This window comes from Corvus cornix, chromosome 5 (assembly GCF_000738735.6).
Source record: "Corvus cornix cornix isolate S_Up_H32 chromosome 5, ASM73873v5, whole genome shotgun sequence".
NCBI classification, from domain to species: domain Eukaryota; kingdom Metazoa; phylum Chordata; class Aves; order Passeriformes; family Corvidae; genus Corvus; species Corvus cornix.
The window spans coordinates 8,073,761-8,093,784 of NC_046335.1; the positions used below are offsets into that span (position 1 = coordinate 8,073,761).

General features: G+C 41.8%; 1 protein-coding gene across 1 annotated transcript in view; it reads left to right on the forward strand.

Moving 5' to 3' along the window:
* The window catches only part of AHNAK2 (AHNAK nucleoprotein 2), a 67,259-nt gene that overhangs the window by 20,462 nt on the left and 26,773 nt on the right, over positions 1-20,024 (forward strand). Inside the window, 2 exon segments of the mRNA XM_039552176.1 lie at positions 18,603-18,679; positions 19,446-19,535. Of these exon segments, the coding sequence (XP_039408110.1) occupies positions 18,603-18,679; positions 19,446-19,535 (167 nt within the window).

Here is a 20,024-nt window from a genome sequence, read left to right on the forward strand (position 1 = left end):
ACTGTACATTAGCAAGAAGATGTCCCAGTCAACCTACAGACTCCAGAGCACCTTGTCACACAAATTCAGAAATGACTCTCTCTCGATTAGAAAAATGCTGTGGTCCCTCTGTCAGCACAGAACCGTGGCTCTTCCAGGAGAACAGTGCCTGGTGCAGCGGTAGGGAAGGCTGTGGCAGGCAGATGGCAGAGCAGATGGGTGATGCTTCTGCAGGTTGGGTGTTTGCAGGCAGGCAGATGCTGCCCAGCGCGATGCTGGCAGGGGCATTCGGGGCACTCAGCACTGCAGGTGGTCTGGAGCCAAGAGGGTGAAGTACCTGAGTCTGATTGGACGTGGATCATACTTGATGGCATGGCTTGTGTAGGAAAACCTGTGAAAAAAACCCTGATTTCTTATTTTCAGTTTTTAGAGCTTTTTTTCCCGAAGAAAAGTTTGAATTCATACAGCACCCATGAAGGAAGATTGCTGCAGGCCCACCTTGAAGTCCTTTGCAGCTGGTATCTCTGGGATCAGCTTGCTTGGCAGAGGCAGTGTTGAGGGAAGATACCTTGGCAAAAAGACAGGTATGGGAGCTGGGGAGCCCACTGCACACCCCACTACCACAGCCTGCTCCCTCAGTAAGGCTGCCTAAAGGTGCCTGCAAACCCTCGGGATGCAGTTGATGGAGTCAAAGACAACCCCAGAGCAGGGATGGAAGCAAATGGCATGGAAAGAAAACCAGTGATTTTGGATTATTTTTCAAGGGAAGGGCACTGAGAGAGCAGCCATCAGGGCCACACAGAGACACATCCAGCCACAGGCCAGTCAAAACCAGTGTGGGTGAGACAACCTCATGCAGCAAAACTCCCTCCTTGCCCCTGTGGGCAACCACAGCATCTTCCAGCCAGGGGAAACACCTTGTAGGAGTTGTATCAGATGCTGGTGCCACAGAACTGTGTTGCACATCAGCAACAAGATGCACCACAATGTATTTGGGGTATTCCTGCTGACCACTGCCCCCACCATTCTCAGCTGCGCTTCATTAATTTATTTGCCCTCCTGTGTGTCTGGGGCTTATTGCTGGTTCATGTTCAGTCCCTGCCTGATCTGAAAGATGGGGATTGGAGTCAGCAGATCTCCACCCTGGCATTTGATAGGGAAGCGTCACTTTTGCAATGATCCCCCAAGTTGTGACATGCACTGAAAACTGGTCCTCTGCCAGCAGTCCTCTGTGCAGGGAGCTGTAGCTAAGCTCAGGTCCTGCATGAACACCTCTCCACTATCACACTGTTATTTCATGGCCTGGGCTGACAAAAGTCAGGCCCCCGGACAGCACACACAGATACAGCCAATGGGTCCAGGGCTTTCATTTGCCCCAGAGCAAAGGGACAAGACCTATAAAAAAACATTATGAATGTCTCCCCTCCCCACAAATCCTCCTCTTTCAAATGCCCAGTAAGGGATGTAGAGGGAGGGAAAACCATCATCCTCTAATCCAGAACAGGAGCTGGCTGTCATACCAGCACAAGCAGACCAAGCCAACTCCTCCACTAACTCTGTTCTTGCGAGGAGACAGAGATGGACTGCGATAAGGTTTTGGCTCTCGGACACACTTGGAACCATGGGGAAGGCCAGTCAGAGCCTGTGCATTCAGGGGAAGGGAGCTGGGACTTGCTAAATAGGCACTGACAGATTGCAGCAAGGAGCAATGTCCTTGACCTGGCTGCAGTGGCTCTGAGGAGCAGGAGCGAGAGCTTCCTGCTTCACAGAAACTTTGCCGACAGCAGTGTCTCTGGCATGAACACAGGCTCAAATCTGTAAAACTTACTATTTTTGCACAAAAATGGCACAACCCAGCCACCTTTGTCAAGACCTATTCTTGTCATTTATTGCTGCTGCAGTCTGAGGGCAGGTTAAAGTCCCCACCGTGTTAAGTGATACAGTCTCCTGCCCAGGTACGCCTCGGAGGATTTAGAAGCTTTGTGTCAAGCAAGTCGAGCAAAATGGAGGTGACAGTAATGAGGAAATAGCAGAAACAGTTCTACAGAGAGAGAAGGAAGGCTTTTCTGGGCTGCATTTTTGTCTGTTTCATTGTCTAGAAGATCTCAGAAAATCTCAATCATAATAAAGCCCTGTTGGCTGCAGCAAAGCTGTGGATGCAGTTATCCAGCATGTGTGACCATGCAGAGTGCTCATGGTGGAGGCACATAATACCAGAGCATCTAAGAAGAGCTCTGTGACCTTGCTGTGTACAGGATCTCCAGGTGCTGTTCTGCAGAAGAGCAGAGGCCTCTGACAGGAGACCTGAATGCAAAATCTGGAGGGCATTTGTTTTCCAGTCAAGAGAAAGAAATGAGGTTGTTAAGTGTTTTAGGCAACCTGCAGCTGCTAAAGTTTTTGTTCCCACTGTCATGCCTCTTGAGTATTTGGGTGAGTGGAGGATACAACATGAAATGCTGCAATTCTTTTTAACTTCTGTCCAGCTCCTTCAGTAGGCAGAGCAGCACGTTGGAAGTGGAGTTATAGCAACAGCAGCACAATGCCTACAATCCCAGCTGGATTTGTATGATGACAGGTAGGAAAAATGGAATGGCATTCACCTTGAGGGCGAGAAAACAGGCAAGTAAGTGTTTAACTGCTCAGAGACATGGACTTACCTTGGGCTGACAGCAGTAAGGACATTTTGCTGACAGGACATGACGTATTCCATGGAAATGAGATGTACATTGCTTTTGGAAAATATATGAACAAGGCCTACCACACAGACACCATAGACAGCTTAATGAGAAAATTTTAAATATTTGGACATTCTGTTCATAAATTGGTGGAAAATTAATGTTAATTGGCTATCAGTCTTTTGCCAGACCTGAGTGGGTTCAATTAAAGAAACATCCTGACAGACTTTCGTACCTTTCAACAGAATAAAAAGGTGTAGAGGCTTGTTTTAAATTTATACTTACAAAAAGCATGTTGTAGCTTTTTTTTTTTTTTTTAATAGTAGTAAATCAGTTTATTCACTGCTTGGTTAAGTTGCTGTCATGGTTTAACCCCAGATGTCAGCTCAGCCCCACAGAGCTATTCACTCACTCCCTCCCTCAGTGGCATGGAGAGAGAATAGGAAGAGTAAAAGTCAGAAAACGCATGGGCTGAGACAAGAACAGTTTAATAGGTAAAACAAAATCCACACACACACAAGCAAAGCAAAACAACGAATTAATTCACTGCTTCCCATTGGCAGGCAAGTATTCAGCCATCCCCAGGAAATCAGGACTCCATCAGAGGCACTGGGGAAGATAAACGTCATGACTCTGAATGTGTCCTGCCCGTTGTTCTTCTTTCCCCAGCTTTATATGCTGAGCAGATGCCATATGCTCTGGAATATCCTTTGGGTCAGTTGTGGTCAGCTGTCCCAGCTGTGTCCCCTCCCAGCTCCTTGTGCACCCCCAGTCTGCTCAACGGTGGGGTGCTGTGAGGGGCAGAAAAAGCCTTGACTCTGTGGAAGGAAGCACTGCTCAGCAATAACAAAAACATCCCTGAATTATCAACAGTGTTTCCAGCACAAATGCAAAACACAGCCCCATACCAGCTACTATGAAAAAAAGTTAACTCCACCCCAGCCAAAACCAGCACAGTTACAAAAATTGCATTTTTGTAATTAGTGGTTCTTAGCAAAGTCATGAAATATATATATATGTATACACAATGCATATCTATATAAAAGTAGTATGTGCTTAAATGAGTTTTGCACTGATAGGCTACTTGGCAAAGAAATCACTTCTAGTTGTCCATTAGGGCTGGATTCAATAGAAATGTTGGCTGACTTTACCGCAAGCCTTGGAAACCATCGGAGTATTCAAGGCTTAGGCAGTCAGATGCCTGCTTTAATTTCTATTGACAAAGGAAAAGGAGGGATGAGTAAATGTGAGACGTTTCCTTCCAGCATTGAGCTAAGAGAGGCAGCATGGTGCAGGGAGGAGGTGGAATCCAGGACATCTGGGTTGTATTTATTGCTGGCTCTGCTGCCAACTTGCTTTGTGACTTTGAGCAAGTAATTTTTTTTCACTTTGCTATCTTATTTTCTGCAAGGTAGGGAGAGCTCACCTGGTTTCACATGGTGCTTTGGGCAGGTGGACTTCACCTTGGTGATCATGACCAAGATGCTGCAATTGCCAAGCTGGCAGATTCATACGTGCTAGGCAGTGCTGTCTGTGTGATAGAGGGTGACAGGGGTAGCTGTGCCTTTTGAAAGCCCAAAGAGAAAGATGCTCATGAAGTAGCACCCTGCCTGCATAAACATGTGTCCATAAGGACCAGTAACCAGACAGAAAGTACCCATCAGAAAGTAATTTGGAGCTGAAGTTGGGTTGGCAACCTCTACCTATGTTCTCCTATTTCATTTTCTACAGCACTCCCAGGAAAGAGCTACTGCTTTGGGGCTAAATCACAGAGAATGGGATAGCTATTTTGAAATGGTCTCTGTATGTGTGCTTCCAAAGCTGTTTCCAGGTTATCAGTGTGGAGGAAAGAAGCCTGGCAGCTTCCTTTTTTTCTTTTTTGTGAGATGCATTTTCTGCCAAATGTGAAGAACCGATAAGTCATGTGGAAGCAAAGAGAAAGTCATATATGGCCCTCTGCATGTCACCAGCTCTGTAGCCCAGCAGTGATACTTAGGCTATAGCTGGAAAATTTCAGCTTCTCTCTTATTTGCCTTTGTTTCTCACTTTATACAACACTGGTGTCTTAGTGCCACTTGCTGTATCCATCAATGGAACTCATGGCTAATCTAAAAAAGACTTGCATTTTTTTCTCAAAATATTTACTCTTACAAGGATGCAGGTGTGATTGCTGTGAGCAGTGATGTGTGCTCTGCTGGATTTTGCAAGATGAAATTAAAGCTGAGCTCAACCCATACCACAGTCTGAATTACAAGATTAATGCAATGTAACATGCCTTGTATCAGTTTCAATGAGGCCAATGGATGTTTTGCTTGAGTAGGCACAGAATGAAATCTCAATACTTCAGGATTTCATCCTGTGGCATGACCAGCAGGTACCATGTAAGTCCTACTGACTTCTGTAAGCTTCCATTTATGGCTGTGTCCTGATGATCCTACTGATGGGTCAAGATGTCTTTCATGAAACCTCTTGGAAAAACCTGGAACACGAGAGCTTGGGCAGACCTATCTCTCCATGAAGTTGCACATGAACTCAAGACTCTGTTAAGCATCATACAGATGATGGAAGAACTTGCCAGGAATTGTGATAATCATGTGCCTTTATGCACTGTACAAATCTGAGAATAAAGATGCAATATGTAGTCCGGAGGCAGAGTGATTAATATCAATAGAAGACATTAATGGAGACTGATCTGATCTACACAACCTACTGTAATATTCCCTTTCTTTTTTTTAATCTATGAAAGAAAAAGGTTTTTAAGAATAACAGGGTAACAAGAGTATAAATTTTGCCTGACATAATGTAGCTTTGTTGTAAACTGTCCTAGTTTAGGTGTCACTTCAACTGCATTGATTTTCTCTCCTCTGCAGGGTATATAATGTATTCGTCTTCTCACAGTAACATATTTGGCAATTTGAATTAGTCAATTGAACTGGGGTGCAAGACACCTGGGTTCAACCTCTGACTGGGTGGGTAATGCAGTCACATCACCTCTCTGTCTCTGCCTCCCCCTCTGTCCAGCACCCTCCCCTTTGGCTCTGTTAGTTTAACAGAAAGCCCTTTGGGGCCAGCATTGTTCTCCATTGTGTATTTGTACAGCATAATGAGGTGTTAGTCTTGGGACAGGCTCTTGGAAACTATTAAAGCATAAATGGTAAAAGAAATTAATTAAGTGAATATCCACGTCCTAGGTGTCAAGGCACAGTGCAAAAATTATCTCCAGTAAAGTGGTCTGAGGGCTTTAAAGTGTGATACAAAGCTTCTCCAGATTTGAGAGGCTTAAATCCATCTCTTAACATACAGCCAGGACTTCCTACAATGTTCTCTAGTCCTGCACAGACAACTTTGTGATGTGAAGTGAAAGCTCGATTTGAATTGCTGTGGGTTAAAGGCGGTTATTCCCACAGTTCCCATTTCCTAATGTTTTCCATTTTATGATGTTCTTCTCTTTTAATGTTCATAGTAGCTCATGCCAAAAAAGGTGTTTCCTATCATGTTCTCCTCACATTGTGTGTTGTGGTTTAGGGATTTTTTTTTATTTTCAATCCCCAGAGAGCTAAGGTTAGTCATAAACATGCTTTTGGCTATCATATTCATGTGTGGTTTGCTATAGCAACAAACAAAAGCATTAGTCAGAAACTGGCATGAAGCTATAAACACATATTTTTTTGTGATATTACCCAGAGTTAGCTGAATTTATCTGGTACACTGTTGCCACAGAACTGCATTGTATTTATACTATTATCCTTGTGGAATAGGAACCTCGTAGAAAACCCAAATAATACATTATAGAGAAATAAGCAAGTCTGTTAACTGATGTTGTCGTCTGAAGATCACAGCCAAATTCTGCTATTGCACTATTATAAATCCAGCTGAACACCTTCAGAACACACATTTAGGTCAGAGGCTAAAATCTGAATTTTTATCTATGGAATAAGAGGAAAATTATAATAATAAAAAAAAATCTTGCTTTTCTGTTTTCACCTCCATAATTCTACTGCAGCAAAATTATTAGAGGTAGGTGCTACCAGATTGCAGTAGATGGTGTAAGTTCATTGCCAGCACACTTGGAACACACTGTCTGCAGCATTGCAGGGAGGGTGAGGATTGGTAAGGACAGTCTCTGGCTGGCTGTGCCTCCACAGCAATGGGAAGGTGCAGCTTGTGCAGAGCTGGTGTCTATCCAGCCCGTCCGGCCACGGGAGGAGTGGCTTGTGCAGCAAGTACTGGCTTCCCTGGGGAGTTGATTGGGTTTGTAAGGCGTTCACTGAAATCCCACAGCTACACAGCTACCCGTCCCTGAGCCAGCTAGTTTAAAGGTTGCCCTCAAGGCTCTACAGAAGTGGTGATTTTTGCCTAGGCAGAGTAGGCACATTCCTGCTTTATTCCAACCATTTGTCTTCTCTTCCCTGCACCTTTTCAGGAACATGAGCCCTGCTCTGTTTTGACAGCTGCATTTAATAAAAAACATATGCATGAAAAATGTGTTTTCCAGTATCCCTGAGCTGGCACTGCTCTGCAAGGAGAACTTAAACTTCCCTAGAAATTGTTCAGATACGTTTTCAGATCCCTCTCTTTGAACGTATACGTGTGAAGTGTTCATGACCTTCCCTGCTGCAGAGGTGTGCAGAGTAACACAGCTGTAATATCCACACCTGCCCAAGCAATAAGAGTAACAAATTCATTAGAACCTCCTTGTACCAACCAGTCCAGAATTTGTTAACAGGTCCAGTGGTTGCAGCTGCAGAGGATAAACCTGCAGCAACATGTACTTTGTATATGTGTGCTGGAGCCCTCTGAGAATGGGCTTTAGAAGTCCAGGGATCAGGAACAAGACCTAGCATTGGCCAAGCTGCGTTCCAAAAACAAAGAGCTCTTTTCCTGAACTAAACCCATAGCAGAAGAACATGCCCCATGAGACCCTACAGTTTAACCCTCACTCTGTGCTTCACTTAGTTTTGTTGAATCTGGGTCCTACACATTTGAGATGCTGGCCCAGGTGTCTTTTCAAAACCATTTGAGATAATTTTTCTGTGGTAGATTTCCCTGATGTGGAAGTGTAGAAGAACCTGTTTTTCAGTTAGCAGGACTTCAGGAGGCTTTGAGCAACCTGGTCTAGTGGAAGATGTCCCTGCCCATGGCAGGGGGTTTGGAATGAGATGATCTTTAAGGTCCCTTCTAAACTATTCCATGATTCTATGATTCTGTGACTTACTCTGGGCTTATGTGTGCATTATCTTTACCCTTTTCCTATCTGTGTCCTGTTGCATCAAGCCCTGCACTTGATTTCTCTGAAAAAAAAAGAGTTCTGCATATGTGTCTTCTAAGATCAGCAGAGTGCTTTTTTTGTACTCTCTTTTGGTCAAATGGGGACAGATCTTCGAAGTGGGATTAAGTAGTGTTCAAAGTATTTGCAATGAAGAAAAAAACAAATTCTGCTCTCAGTGTAGCTGCAGAATTCTGTCAACACTGCCCCCAACACCACTATATAAAGCAAATATTTCGGTCTCTGCTAAAACCTTAATAACATCTCAGTCCATGGAGGACTTTGGGACTGCAGTATTTAAAAATGTCACAGTAAGATGGTGGTGGAGCCTTTTGTTTTAGACGGGATAATTTCATGGTAGCAATCGTTCTCCTTTTCTGGCGTTATTGACTGTAAGCTGTGCAGAGTGCAAGGAATGCAAATCCACCTTCCTGAGGAGAGAGCAATGGTCTCTCTGCTGCACACAGAGCTCACAGAGAGCTGAACCACAGCTCACAGAGAGCAGAGTCCTCACTGGGGCCATTGGATCAGGCAGGGTGCAAGAGAACAAAGGTAGTAAAAAACCATTGGTTTAAAAATACTCTTGCCAAAGATGTGTAGAAAACCCTACAGATGGACTGAAGGGCATCTCCAGGTGCCTCCCATTCTTTCCTTTTGCTCAAACTCTTTACAGTTCCACAAATCAAGGTGGTCATTGCTATTCGTCAGAGTTGGGATGAGCCACTGGATTGTCCTCCTGTTGCACAGATTTAAATGACTCTGAAGAAGCCACCTTGCAGCAGATCTCAAAAACTGTAACTGAAGCCCCGGGGTCTTCCTTATACTTTGTATTGGTACAAAGCTGTTTTATTTCAGTGGAGCCCTTGATCTGGCTGAAGAGCAAAATGTAATTTACTCCCCCTTATACATTAGCCTGAATCTGGCACAGCTGTTCATCACAAAAAACCTTACCATGTGCCATCAAAAAGAATGCGTCCTGTTTTAATTGAGTTAGAAAATACTTAACCTGAGTGTGAACAGACCAGTATGATAAAGTTACTCATTTCCATTAGATATCATTATTTTTGTATTACAGAGAGGCTCTGGATGTTTAGAAATGTTATGAATCAGCTTTAGGATTGATAATCAACTCCAAGAAATAGTCCTCTTAGTGCTTTCAAACAACTCCAGCCATCTCAATTCATTCACCAGTTACTACATGGATGAACCACAGCGTAGTGACATTCTTGCTATTTGAGTCTTTAACCAGAAAGAAATCCAGAACTGTAGTAATGAGTCTTTAAAGAAATGGTTTCTCCCTGTCGTTTACACTAGTGTCTGTGAAACCTAAAACTGAAATCTATTTCCTTAACTAAGCTGTGTTTTTCTCTAATCTATTAGGCAAGCATTTTGGTTTGTTATTTTTGGGTGCTAGGAGGTACAGAAATGGAAAATCAGTACTGAACCATTTAAAAACCACATGAAATGATTCAATTTTATCATTTCAAAAATATAATGCAACAAAAGTTTGTCAGCACCAGTTTTTCCTTCTGCAAATTAATATGCACTTAAAATTCCAATGCTTTTCAGTCTCACATAATTATTTCTAATTTCAAACAATGAAAATTAAGTTAACATATTTAGTTTGTCAAAGAAGACATGAATCAAACAGCACATTTAGAAAATGCTAGGGCAAGGTATACATCTCTTAGGGAAAGGTGTTCAAAAAAGAGGTACAATCCAATGGGCTGAAATCAAGAGAAAACATTTTCGAAAAGAATTTGGTATGTGACCAATTCAATTATTTTGAAATCTGAACTTTTTGTGACTCAAACCCAAGTTTATAGTCCATTTATTCAGATTTGAATTACACTGATGTGGACAGAACTAAGCTAATTTATTTATTTATCTGACTCAATGGATTAGTTTATCTGTAAATGAGATTTTATGCTTTTGTAAACCCACAGTCTGCATCCAGAAATTCTCTCTAATTTTAAAGAGAATCTCCTACCACACAAAAACAAGGAAAAATGAGCTGTGCCAAATGCTATTTTGCTACTTTCACTGTTTATTGACAGAAAAGATTTTTATCTTAACACAGTGAGGGAACTGTTAACTTTATCTTTGATGTAAAATATTTTCCCATAATAATTTTCTGTCACCTTTACCCGGTATCTCTCGTATTGCATATACATTAAGGAATTTAAAAGCTTAAAAGATATTTTCTTCTGTGGTGATTTACATCCAAACAAGCTGACCAGGGAATTTTCTCTTGAACTGAAAACCTGTTTCCAAGGGCAGATATTTATATAAAAGCCCCCATAAAAGGTTGTGGAAAAACTACAAGGTTTTTTTTCTGCATTCCTGTTTTGAGAGGGGCTATGCCCAGCATACCAAAGAGATGGCCAAAGTAACACCACTCCATTAATATTGCTGTATCTGGGCACTTAATTGTGTAATGAATTTTATCAATGGAGTAAGGAGAAATACAAGTCTTCTAGACCATAAGGACCTTAAGACCATAAGGATCATGATACGAACTCTTTTTCTATATACATGTATGTATGTATATGTTTATCTCCAAATGCAAAAATTTTTACAGAGCATTGATTCTGATGAGGAGTTTTTTAAGAAAAGGGTTTGAAGAGCATTTTTAGCAGCTTGGGCTAAAAAGTCTGTTTCTAATTTGGAGTAGTAAATGCCATTTACATAAAGCCTGCATCAGTTGCTTTGGGCTTTTTGCAAAATGTTAGCAGATCCTCTATCCTTACTCTTAAGACCTATTCTTAGGGAACAAATGTTCTTTCTACCTAAACCACCAAGAATTAGCATCTTTCTTTAGTGTGTCGGTACTGGGCTACCTTAAGAGACAGCTTGGGGTTACAACCACTACTTCTTAAAAAATACTGACTCTGTGGCCAGAGAAATTGAGTCTCCAGGGCTGCCAGTCAAGCCTACGCAGGCAGAGTGATCATTTTCCATAAATGCATTCATTTGATTCATTTATAAACCTGAGCAGGGCTGTGCTTTGGCAGTGGAACAGGCAATCTGCTCTGGTAGAAGCCTGAGTTCTTGGAAGGGTGAATCAGAGTGGGGAAGGAATCTGGCAAAATTAATTTGTGTGATCTTTATGGGCCTTATCTGCAATAGGCACCCACCTGCCTGGACTTCTAGGTGAGTCATGGTAAGAGCTGAGTTCACAGCTGTCTAACAGGGAGGACAGCAGGAATCAGCTCCTGGCTCTGAGAGGAAGGCAGATGTGCTGTGCATTCACTTCCCAAGCCCAGTTTGTTGTATAGGTGAAGGGGTTTCTTTCAGAGGGGAGAAAACTGCAAGATGCCTAATCAATATATTGGATAACCAAATAGCTGCAGAGTAGTTCTCACTAGGGTTTCTGAAGCTAGTAAGCAAGTGAGAGCTCTTCATTTGCAACATGTTCCTGAAACCCTTCTTAAAACCCAGATTATCCAGATGGGCAGTGACACTCAAGGAAATTTTAGTTGGGTATCTATACAACTTTTTATAGCATGGTAGAGACTCAATTGCAAGTAAAACCCAACTGCAAGTATATCCCACAAGATAAAACTGTTGAGGGTCCCAGGAGATAAAACTGTTGAGGATCAGAGTAGATTAGACCAGTCTTTATTGCTTTATTTGGCTATGAATTGCTAACTCACTTTCTGTCCAAAAGGGTGGTAAGCAATTTTGGTTCAGTCGAGGAGTTTGGCCACACATAGCATCAACTGCTAAAAATTGATTCCCTTCTCTTACCAGCTTATTGAGAACAGTGGCCCTGCAATCCTGGAAAAATCATAATTGATAATTATCAGAGAGGGTCCTAATTCACTATCACAATAATTATGCAAGAAAGCACTGTAGGAATTCATGCAGGAAGTAAAACACAGACTGGATGCCCATTCTGTCACATAAAACCTGAGGGAGAGGAAAATTCCTGCCTAAGACATGCAAGACAGGGACACAGGGCAGGAAGTTACACCTACTCCCCATGCAAACAGACTAAAACTAGAGATGATACAAAACTTGTGCTTCTGAGACAGAACTGTGGCCTAGGGGAAACAGCACTGAACCTCTGGTTGTCTGCTGGGTACCATGAGCATTTCTCCAGCTACCTTTTTCACTCTGCCATTTGTAGCTGTGCTTTAGTGAGGAAGGAGAGGGATGGACCAGGAAAAAAAACCTACAGGTATCAGCCACTGCTGCCTGCTTTTGCTTTCTCTTTTGGACATCACTCCATTCATGTTCTCGCAATAAACTTTAGTTAAGAGCTTATTTTCAAACTCTCTGTTACTTGTAGGAAATGTTATTCTGTTTCAGTAAGAGATGAAATATCAGATTAATTAAATGCTTTAGTAAATATTTGATTCTAGCAGAAGAGTTACGTGGATCTGGCCAAACTATATTTCCTATATAGCCAAGTAACCAATAAATGATGATAGCTAGATGAAAGTCATTAACTCAGGATCTGGGAAATTTCAGTTTGACAACTGGAAAGAAAAAAAAGTCCCCTGTGCTTTTCATGTTAAAATATAACTTAAGCTGAGAAGGTCTGTGCAGAGCCCCACCAGAGTGATTTATTTTCATGCTCTGAATTGTTCTATGGTTTCTATTAAGTTTATCTTTACCATCAGAAGAAAGGTGGCCCACTGTAAGAATAAAGAACTCCTCTCTGATCAGCTTTCCTAAAGGTTTTGCTCCTATTGTGAAGTGTGAGCAGGAATGCTTTTAATACTTTTAAATCTGTGGGCAGAGCTTATCAATAAACACACACTCATGGGAAAGCCATTCACTCTTCATCTGGGGGCTCTTAGTTTCTCTTTTTATGGTAGTGTTTATATCAGTTCTTAGTTGCCAGTGCTCTTACACATCTTTCCTGATATTAGTCAACCTGTAGAAAATGCCCTATAAAATATTACAGAGCTCAGTGTGGTCTGCAAGAAACCTTAATTCCCGAGACATTTCTCTGCTTGGATGTACTTTGCAGAGCAGAGTACTGTTCCTTTTGATAAAAGTAGGTGTTAACTTCATGGACAGTCCTCTGGCTGGGCAAGGAGACTCATGCTTGTAACTCACATATATGTTCTGTTTTCAAAAGGTTTTGAGACGAAATGATTTGAAGGCTTTTAATGAAGTACTCTAACAGCCGACAAGGGCAGCTTAACATACCAAGGCAATGAATCAAAACATCTTGTTCATGCCTTGAATGGAAGGAAACTATTCACACACGTTGGTTATTCGGGAGTAGCTGCTCCTTTAGCACGACTGTGCTACAAGCCCCTGTTTTCAGCTCCCAGGTCTGAGCTACATTCATCACAGCACAAGTATGCAGCCCAGGGACAGAGTGCAGCCAAGGGGCACTGCCAAACCAGTGCAAAACAAAGGCAGGAGTGTAGCTTGAACACCGGCCCAGCTGGTTCTGATAGCATCCCGCTGATAATAAGGCCTGTTAAACTCCTTCAGCAGCAAAATCTTTATCTTCATTCCACAGAGCAGTCCTTTGTCTTCACCCCACAGAAATTTCAGGGCTTGGTGGGGAGGGTCCCACTCCCAGCACAGGCTAGAGGGGAAACACTAAAGGGGCGGTGCTGATCCTCACTTTAACACCTTTTCTGGGGCAGAACGGCTGCTTTTCCCAGTGTGGCAGCCATTCCGTTCAGAGCTGCCAAGCTGGTTCTTCTAGGTGGAGCTGCTGGGTGCCCCCGCTGTCACGCTGGCAGCGGTTCAAGTGAAGTAACATGACATTCCTGCGATGCAGGGCTGGGAGAGGCAGCCTTCTCCGTGACTGAGTGCCCACATCTCCCCATGGCCACGGATCCTGCCCAGATAGAGTGACAGCCGCAGCATTCCCGCTGCGCTCCAGCCATGCCCCAGAGCCCTGCCCAGCAGTTGTTGTAACTCAGTCCGCGGGATCTTGCAGGACAATGGAATGAATCCAGGTCTCTGGAATGCACTAGGAAATCTCTGTAGTTTCTGTACAAACCTCTTTGATTTTTTTTGCTGGTGGTTTTCCCCAGCATCACTGGAGCTGCTTACTGGAAATCCCATGAACCTTCTGGAGCTCGTGGTCGAGCCTGCACAGACTGTGCGAGAGCCTGTGCCATAAAACGTGGTTTAAACCTCATGGCAGCTTCCTTCAGGAACACAGTACATGCATAACAAGGTTTATTTGCAGATACTTTCATATTCTTATCTTTGCAGCTGATGCTTGCAGGATCATTTTTCCTCCAGCATTGCTTGCTTGGAAGTCAGGTGAACTTACCTATCTGAAAAAGAGCTCTTGAGAGGCCAAGACAAATGCCAGGCATGTGCATAGTGTTCCTGTTATCAAGTGCTTTCCTGAACTGGGGCCCACGATTTAAAATATTCTAACTATTCTAAGTATTCCCTATTTCAAATACAAGAAGTGAATCAGAAGGGGCTGCAGGACTTCACAGCAGCACTGCTCAGGCGGCTGTGAGAGCTCTGAGGGAGGAAAAGGAATCCCAGTAATTGCGATACCTGCAAGAGAGGGAGAACAAGCTGTGGAGGAAAAAAATTAGGCAAACCATCCATCTGGAGAGAGGGATGTGGTTTTAAAAACAAAAGACATTCTGGGGCAATGCATTAGTAGTTACCAGGCATTCACACACGAGGAATAACAGGCCCACTGACAGGATGCCTGAGGGCAGAGGGACAGACAGACATGCAGGTACAGGGACTGATGGTTGCAGGAAGAGAGGAATGATACAGGAGCCAGCTGAAGCTGTCCATGACAGCAGCCATGCACATCTTTGTTTACAAGAAGAGATAAGCACATGAGGGAGCACGGTGAAAACTGCCGACCTCCATGTATGAATTCTTTAGTGGGTGAAACACAATTCCAACAATGACAATGACATTAAATTATTACTGTTGTCGTTTGTCTTGAAAATATTCATTCCTCCTTCTCCTTATTAATAACACAAATGAGGTTATGTGCCCAGAGTGTGCTTTGCACTGTCAGAAAAGACCAGATCTAAAGATGTCCCAGCCTTGTGCACATGTCTAGGCACAAGTTTTCTAACTGGCTATGGGCTCAGAGCTATTTCCACAACACTGCACAAACAGACTATTAGTTCCTTGTCGCAGCTTAGAAATGGTAACTAGCAAATGCCAAAATCCTCATAAAGAAAAGGCACAGGTTGTGACCTTAAATAACAATAAGTGAGTGAGCAAAGCATAAAACTTTTCACCTGTGGACAGATATTTACCATGGATCAGGTTTCTTTCTGTTAAGAGAAACTATTTTTTGAAGTAACATTGAAGTTGATGCAAAGAAAAGTAAAATGCTTAAAGATAAGAGCCGGTTACTTAAATTCACTATTCATATGCAAATATAACTTTAGTAGAAAATCTTAAAAAGCAAAAAGCCCAAATCGAAGAATTGCAGAGAAAGGGCTGTAGTCTGGGAGCAGAGAAGCTAGGATGAGCAGCTAAAGACATTATTGTTTCTTTTATTAACATCTCTGGTATTCTCATGTACTGTTTTATTTTATTTTGAAGTATAAAGACCACAGGAATTTTATATGCCAGTGTTCTGATTAAAGCCAGGTTTCTCCTTACACAATACATTAAAGCACACTTGATTTAAATTCAATGACACTGTCATACTTGGAATTCATTATATTATATCAAATGTGATTTTGGAGACTGCTGCCCACTGAATGTGAATACCAAAAAAATAACCTGTTTTTACTTTTTTCTTGTGGTTTTTCCCAAACAGTCCATCTGGGTTGCTAAGCTAAAGATAAAATAATTTTTAAATAATTGCATTTCAAGAAGCAGATACACATTTCAGTCACATGATATGAAAATGATCCAGCCTATATAACTCCTACTGCTTACTTTCAAAAAATTCCCTTGTTCTGAAGTCAGTCCAGTGGCTATTAGAAGTAGTCACTGATGTAAATTCCATCTTGTTTATGAAAACATTTTGAACAAAGCATTGATTGTCCAAGGTCCATAAAAAAAGTTAAAATCTATAAAATGTTGGCTTCGCTACTATTCAGGGCATGAGAATGACATGCATATAAATCATAGTTTATTGGCACAGGCTTTTCTACTCAGAAAGACAGCTTTGCTGAAAACACACTGTCATTCCCCTCTTTTATAGATTCCTTTTGAAAGTATTCTGAATCGGGAAATAATCAGAAGCAAATCTTAGTCTACAGTAGGAATCAAGGGCACAACAAGTCTTACATGACACGGGTTAACTATCGTAGAGGCACAGCCTAGGCAGAGTTTGGGGAAATTGGGGTGGATGGAAAGGCCTCGGTGTGAAGCTTTGGGAGGGAAGGTCATCTGTGTATTCGATGCCCCTCCACGCAGTCTCACTCACATCTCTGTCAGCCCTGGGGACAGTAATCTGTTCCTCGAGTTTTTTAGGAAAAGGCGCTACTATCACCGTTTAGGAGAGGTACTGGACTTGCATGGCTCTAGTTCCAGACAACTAAAGTGTCACTGAATTTACACCAGAGTAAAACAAGAGAAACAGCAGTGAACCAGCCTAAGAAGTCTCACAGATAATTCTTTCCTGTTTCTTTTCCAGTAGCAAAATCATTGGCAGCCACTAGGGATCAATGCTGCAGTTAACATTGAACTGCTGCACTGAAGAGCATACACTCCAGCAATCCAAGCAATTTTCTGTTAAGTCACTCTACTGGACTGCAGGGCTTGTGGGTGGGATTCTCCCAAGTGAAAAATATGGCAATGTCACAAAACTAAGTCCTTACTATTTCTTGGAATTTTAGTAACAGCCATAAAATTTATTGTTGGCACCTGAATCTTTAGAAGCAGTAAGCAAATTAAACAATCAAACCTCAATCCTGCAGCTCTTCCCCTCATATGATGCTTATTAAAATACATGTGGTGAAGTGCTTCATGAATGGATTCCAGAATTTTCAAACAGAAATGCCTGAAATCAGGTTCATAAATCCATGTCTAAATTTTTTTAACAAGGTTATGCTAATTTTCCAGTTTTCTTGAGCTTCTGAAGATTGCAAATGCTAGAGCTTTTAAAAAAAGAAATCAAGCAACATTTCAAGCAGGTCTTTAATCTGAGTTAGAATCAGCATTAAAACAATTTTCTAGAATTTTCTAGAATTGTCCATTGTAGGTGTCAGGACTAGTGCTGTGAAGGCTAAAGGAGGCATGGTCTGGCAGCCCTGATGTGTTCTGGGTTGATCCCAGTTCCCTCGAGCAGGACAGCTGATTATGATGCTGTACATATGTCTAATGAGGATTGCCTTCTACTCTATCAAGTCTGGAAATTTGACCCATAGACTGTTACAGGATATTCCCACTGGAAGTGCACTATTTCCATTCATCTTAACAAAGTGGTCCATCACTGATCATGGTGACATAACTCTTTCAAAACTTTGCCTGTACTATATAATTTCATATTCAAAAAATCAAGGAAAAAAGAAACAGAGGAGACCAGAAACTATGAAGAGTGACCAGCAAAATCCCAGCCACTTTAACAAGAGCTTGGCAATGTGTGTAAGTCAGAGTGATTGCAGACATGACTAAGTCGTGCCATCTTGTCTGCACACACAGCATGTAACATCCAGAAATGTTGTGTTCCAGCCCAAGGACTCTCCACTGAAAACTGACAATGAGTTGCACAGTTCTTCTTGTCAATTGTTTTCTCTAGTTTTTGAGCATATTTTTAAGCCAGAGGATCTATTTAGGAGAGCCAAAACTATGTATAGTAATGGCAGTTGCAGAACCGAGTGTCAGAGAGCTAGACAGCCTGATGGCTTGGAAAAAACAAGCATGGAGACAGGAAAGAGACATAGTTATTAGGACAAGGACTTGGGTATGTGAATAGCTGGTGCATTAGGGAATATGTAGTTCAGCCACACTGTCCTCTACTGGCTAAGCCTGGATCTCTGAAAACATGTTCTAATTCATGCTGGTTTCATTCTTTGGTGCCCAATTTAAGGCATTTCAAGAGAATCATATTTTCAGACAGCCCATCTCCTTTGGCTCATCTCTGTCTGCCCTCAATACTTTTAAAAACTAAGAAAACAGAGTCTTTATGACTATCAACGCTTCATGATGTTTACTCTCCTGTTTTTAAGACCTTTGTCAGAAGCAGAGTTTCAATATGCAGAATTTCAGTCAATTTAATTTATTGGGAATTAAAAAACTTTTAATTACTGATTTTGATATTTTGAAGAATAAAATAACTCAGGGAAGAACACTTCAGATTCCCTCTGTACACCTCTCCTCCCCTTTTTCTGGTCTCCGATCCCTCTAAGCCTTCATTGTGGGCTACACTCAGTCCCTTTGGAAAGGTGGGGGCTGGTGCAGGAGTCAGCAGATGGTCACTGCTTTTCTTTTTCCAAAGATACCAGAAATATGAATATCCAGAAATGTAAAGGCTTTTGTGAAGGAGAAAAACCCCCAGATGGGAGACAATGTAGAACTAGAAGTTAGCTGATTATAACCCCTGCCCATGGCTAGTAGGGAGAACTAGATGGTCTTTAAGGTCCCTTCTAACCCAAACCACTCTGTGATGCCAGGAATCTAAATTAAGGCAGGCCTTTCCACTGGCCTGTGCACATCCTTCACCGTGCTGGTCCAGAGGATTTCAGCTTGCAAGCTGACTGCTCTATGCTCTGTGTGGATCCTGCAAGCACCAACAACCTGTGTGCTGCTTTCAGGTTCTGGACGACAGCTGAGACCAGCTGAGCCCCCAGGAGATGCTGATGCCGATGCTGATGCAGAAGATGAAGATTCTGTGAGTTTTTTAGAGTTGAATTTTTCTGTGATGACAGTTTGGCAAAATGGGATCTTAAATATTTTGTTTATAGCTGGGTCTTGCAGATGATCTTCCTCCCTATTAAAAATGTTGTATTTTAGCTTGGGATTGTCCTGCCAGCTCAAAAACCAGAAAGATGTTTCAATGTAAAGGCATCTGCTCTTTGCCATGGTTCATTGGCATAAGTTTACTACCAAGACTTAGCAAACTATTACATGGCTGTTAACTACAGTAACTCTTCTTTAAAGATTTAGACAGTTTAGGTTCCCTATTGTCTGACTGCAGAAGGAAGAATGCCAAGTGCTTGTCAGCAGAAATTCCTGCTGGGACTTTTCCATGGTTTGCTTGCTTATAGAAGGCAATAAAATTTGAAGCCATTGGATGCAAAGTTTAGGTGTGCAAATAGAGCAGGGAAGGGATTTTTTTTTACTTTTGTCAATTCTTACTAATTGATCTGTCTGTTTTTAGTCTGTTCAGTCTGTAGATGTATACAATACATAAAGAAAACCAAAATCAGTGTACCATTGGTTTTGTCTCTCAGAACTCTGTCCCTTGTGGTTTTGAATGCTTTGAGAACTGTATTTGTTCTTGACCTAAAAAAAGAGTTATTGGTTACTTTTTATCCACCATCACTGACAGATTTTTACTCAGAAGGACAGTATGCATACCTAGAGAAACAGTCCTAAAAATGAGTCACTGTTTAATGGTGGATGATCCTTTACCACCACTCACGTCTTTTCCACAGGTTAATGAAGTGGCAGTAGAAGACATTCGTCCAAGGCCACAAGGATCCTCTCCAGTTTATGAGTATCCCATAGAAGAACACTATTTAAAGGCAAGACATTGAATTTTCATGCAGGAACGGCTTTATTAAGCTCATTCAAGAGGCTTTAGCTCCCACAAGTAGCAGAGGGTCATATGTCATAGAATGGGATATTGTTGCAGCCATATTGTCTTCCTTCCCCACCAAAATTGCATCTCTATTCATTGATGGTTTTATTTTGTGCTAGACTTGCTGACCATGTTCTTGTTTATTGGCAAGAAAATGCATTTGACTTAATTCTATAAAGGACACAAGGCAGAGAGCATAAAGAAATTACAGTGTTTTTCCTGTTAGAATACATAACTTCCTTGAATCTAACTTGTAACTATTTCAAAATTACCTGTACCTCTTGGTTATTCAAAGTTAAAGATTTAATTAGTACAGCCATGTTAAGGTAAGTAGCCAACAGTTTAAAATTCATGCTGAAGTTGAATAAGTAAAAAAAGTATGTTTAAAAAATTGAAAGCATAAGCAATATGCTACATTAGGACACAGAAAAGT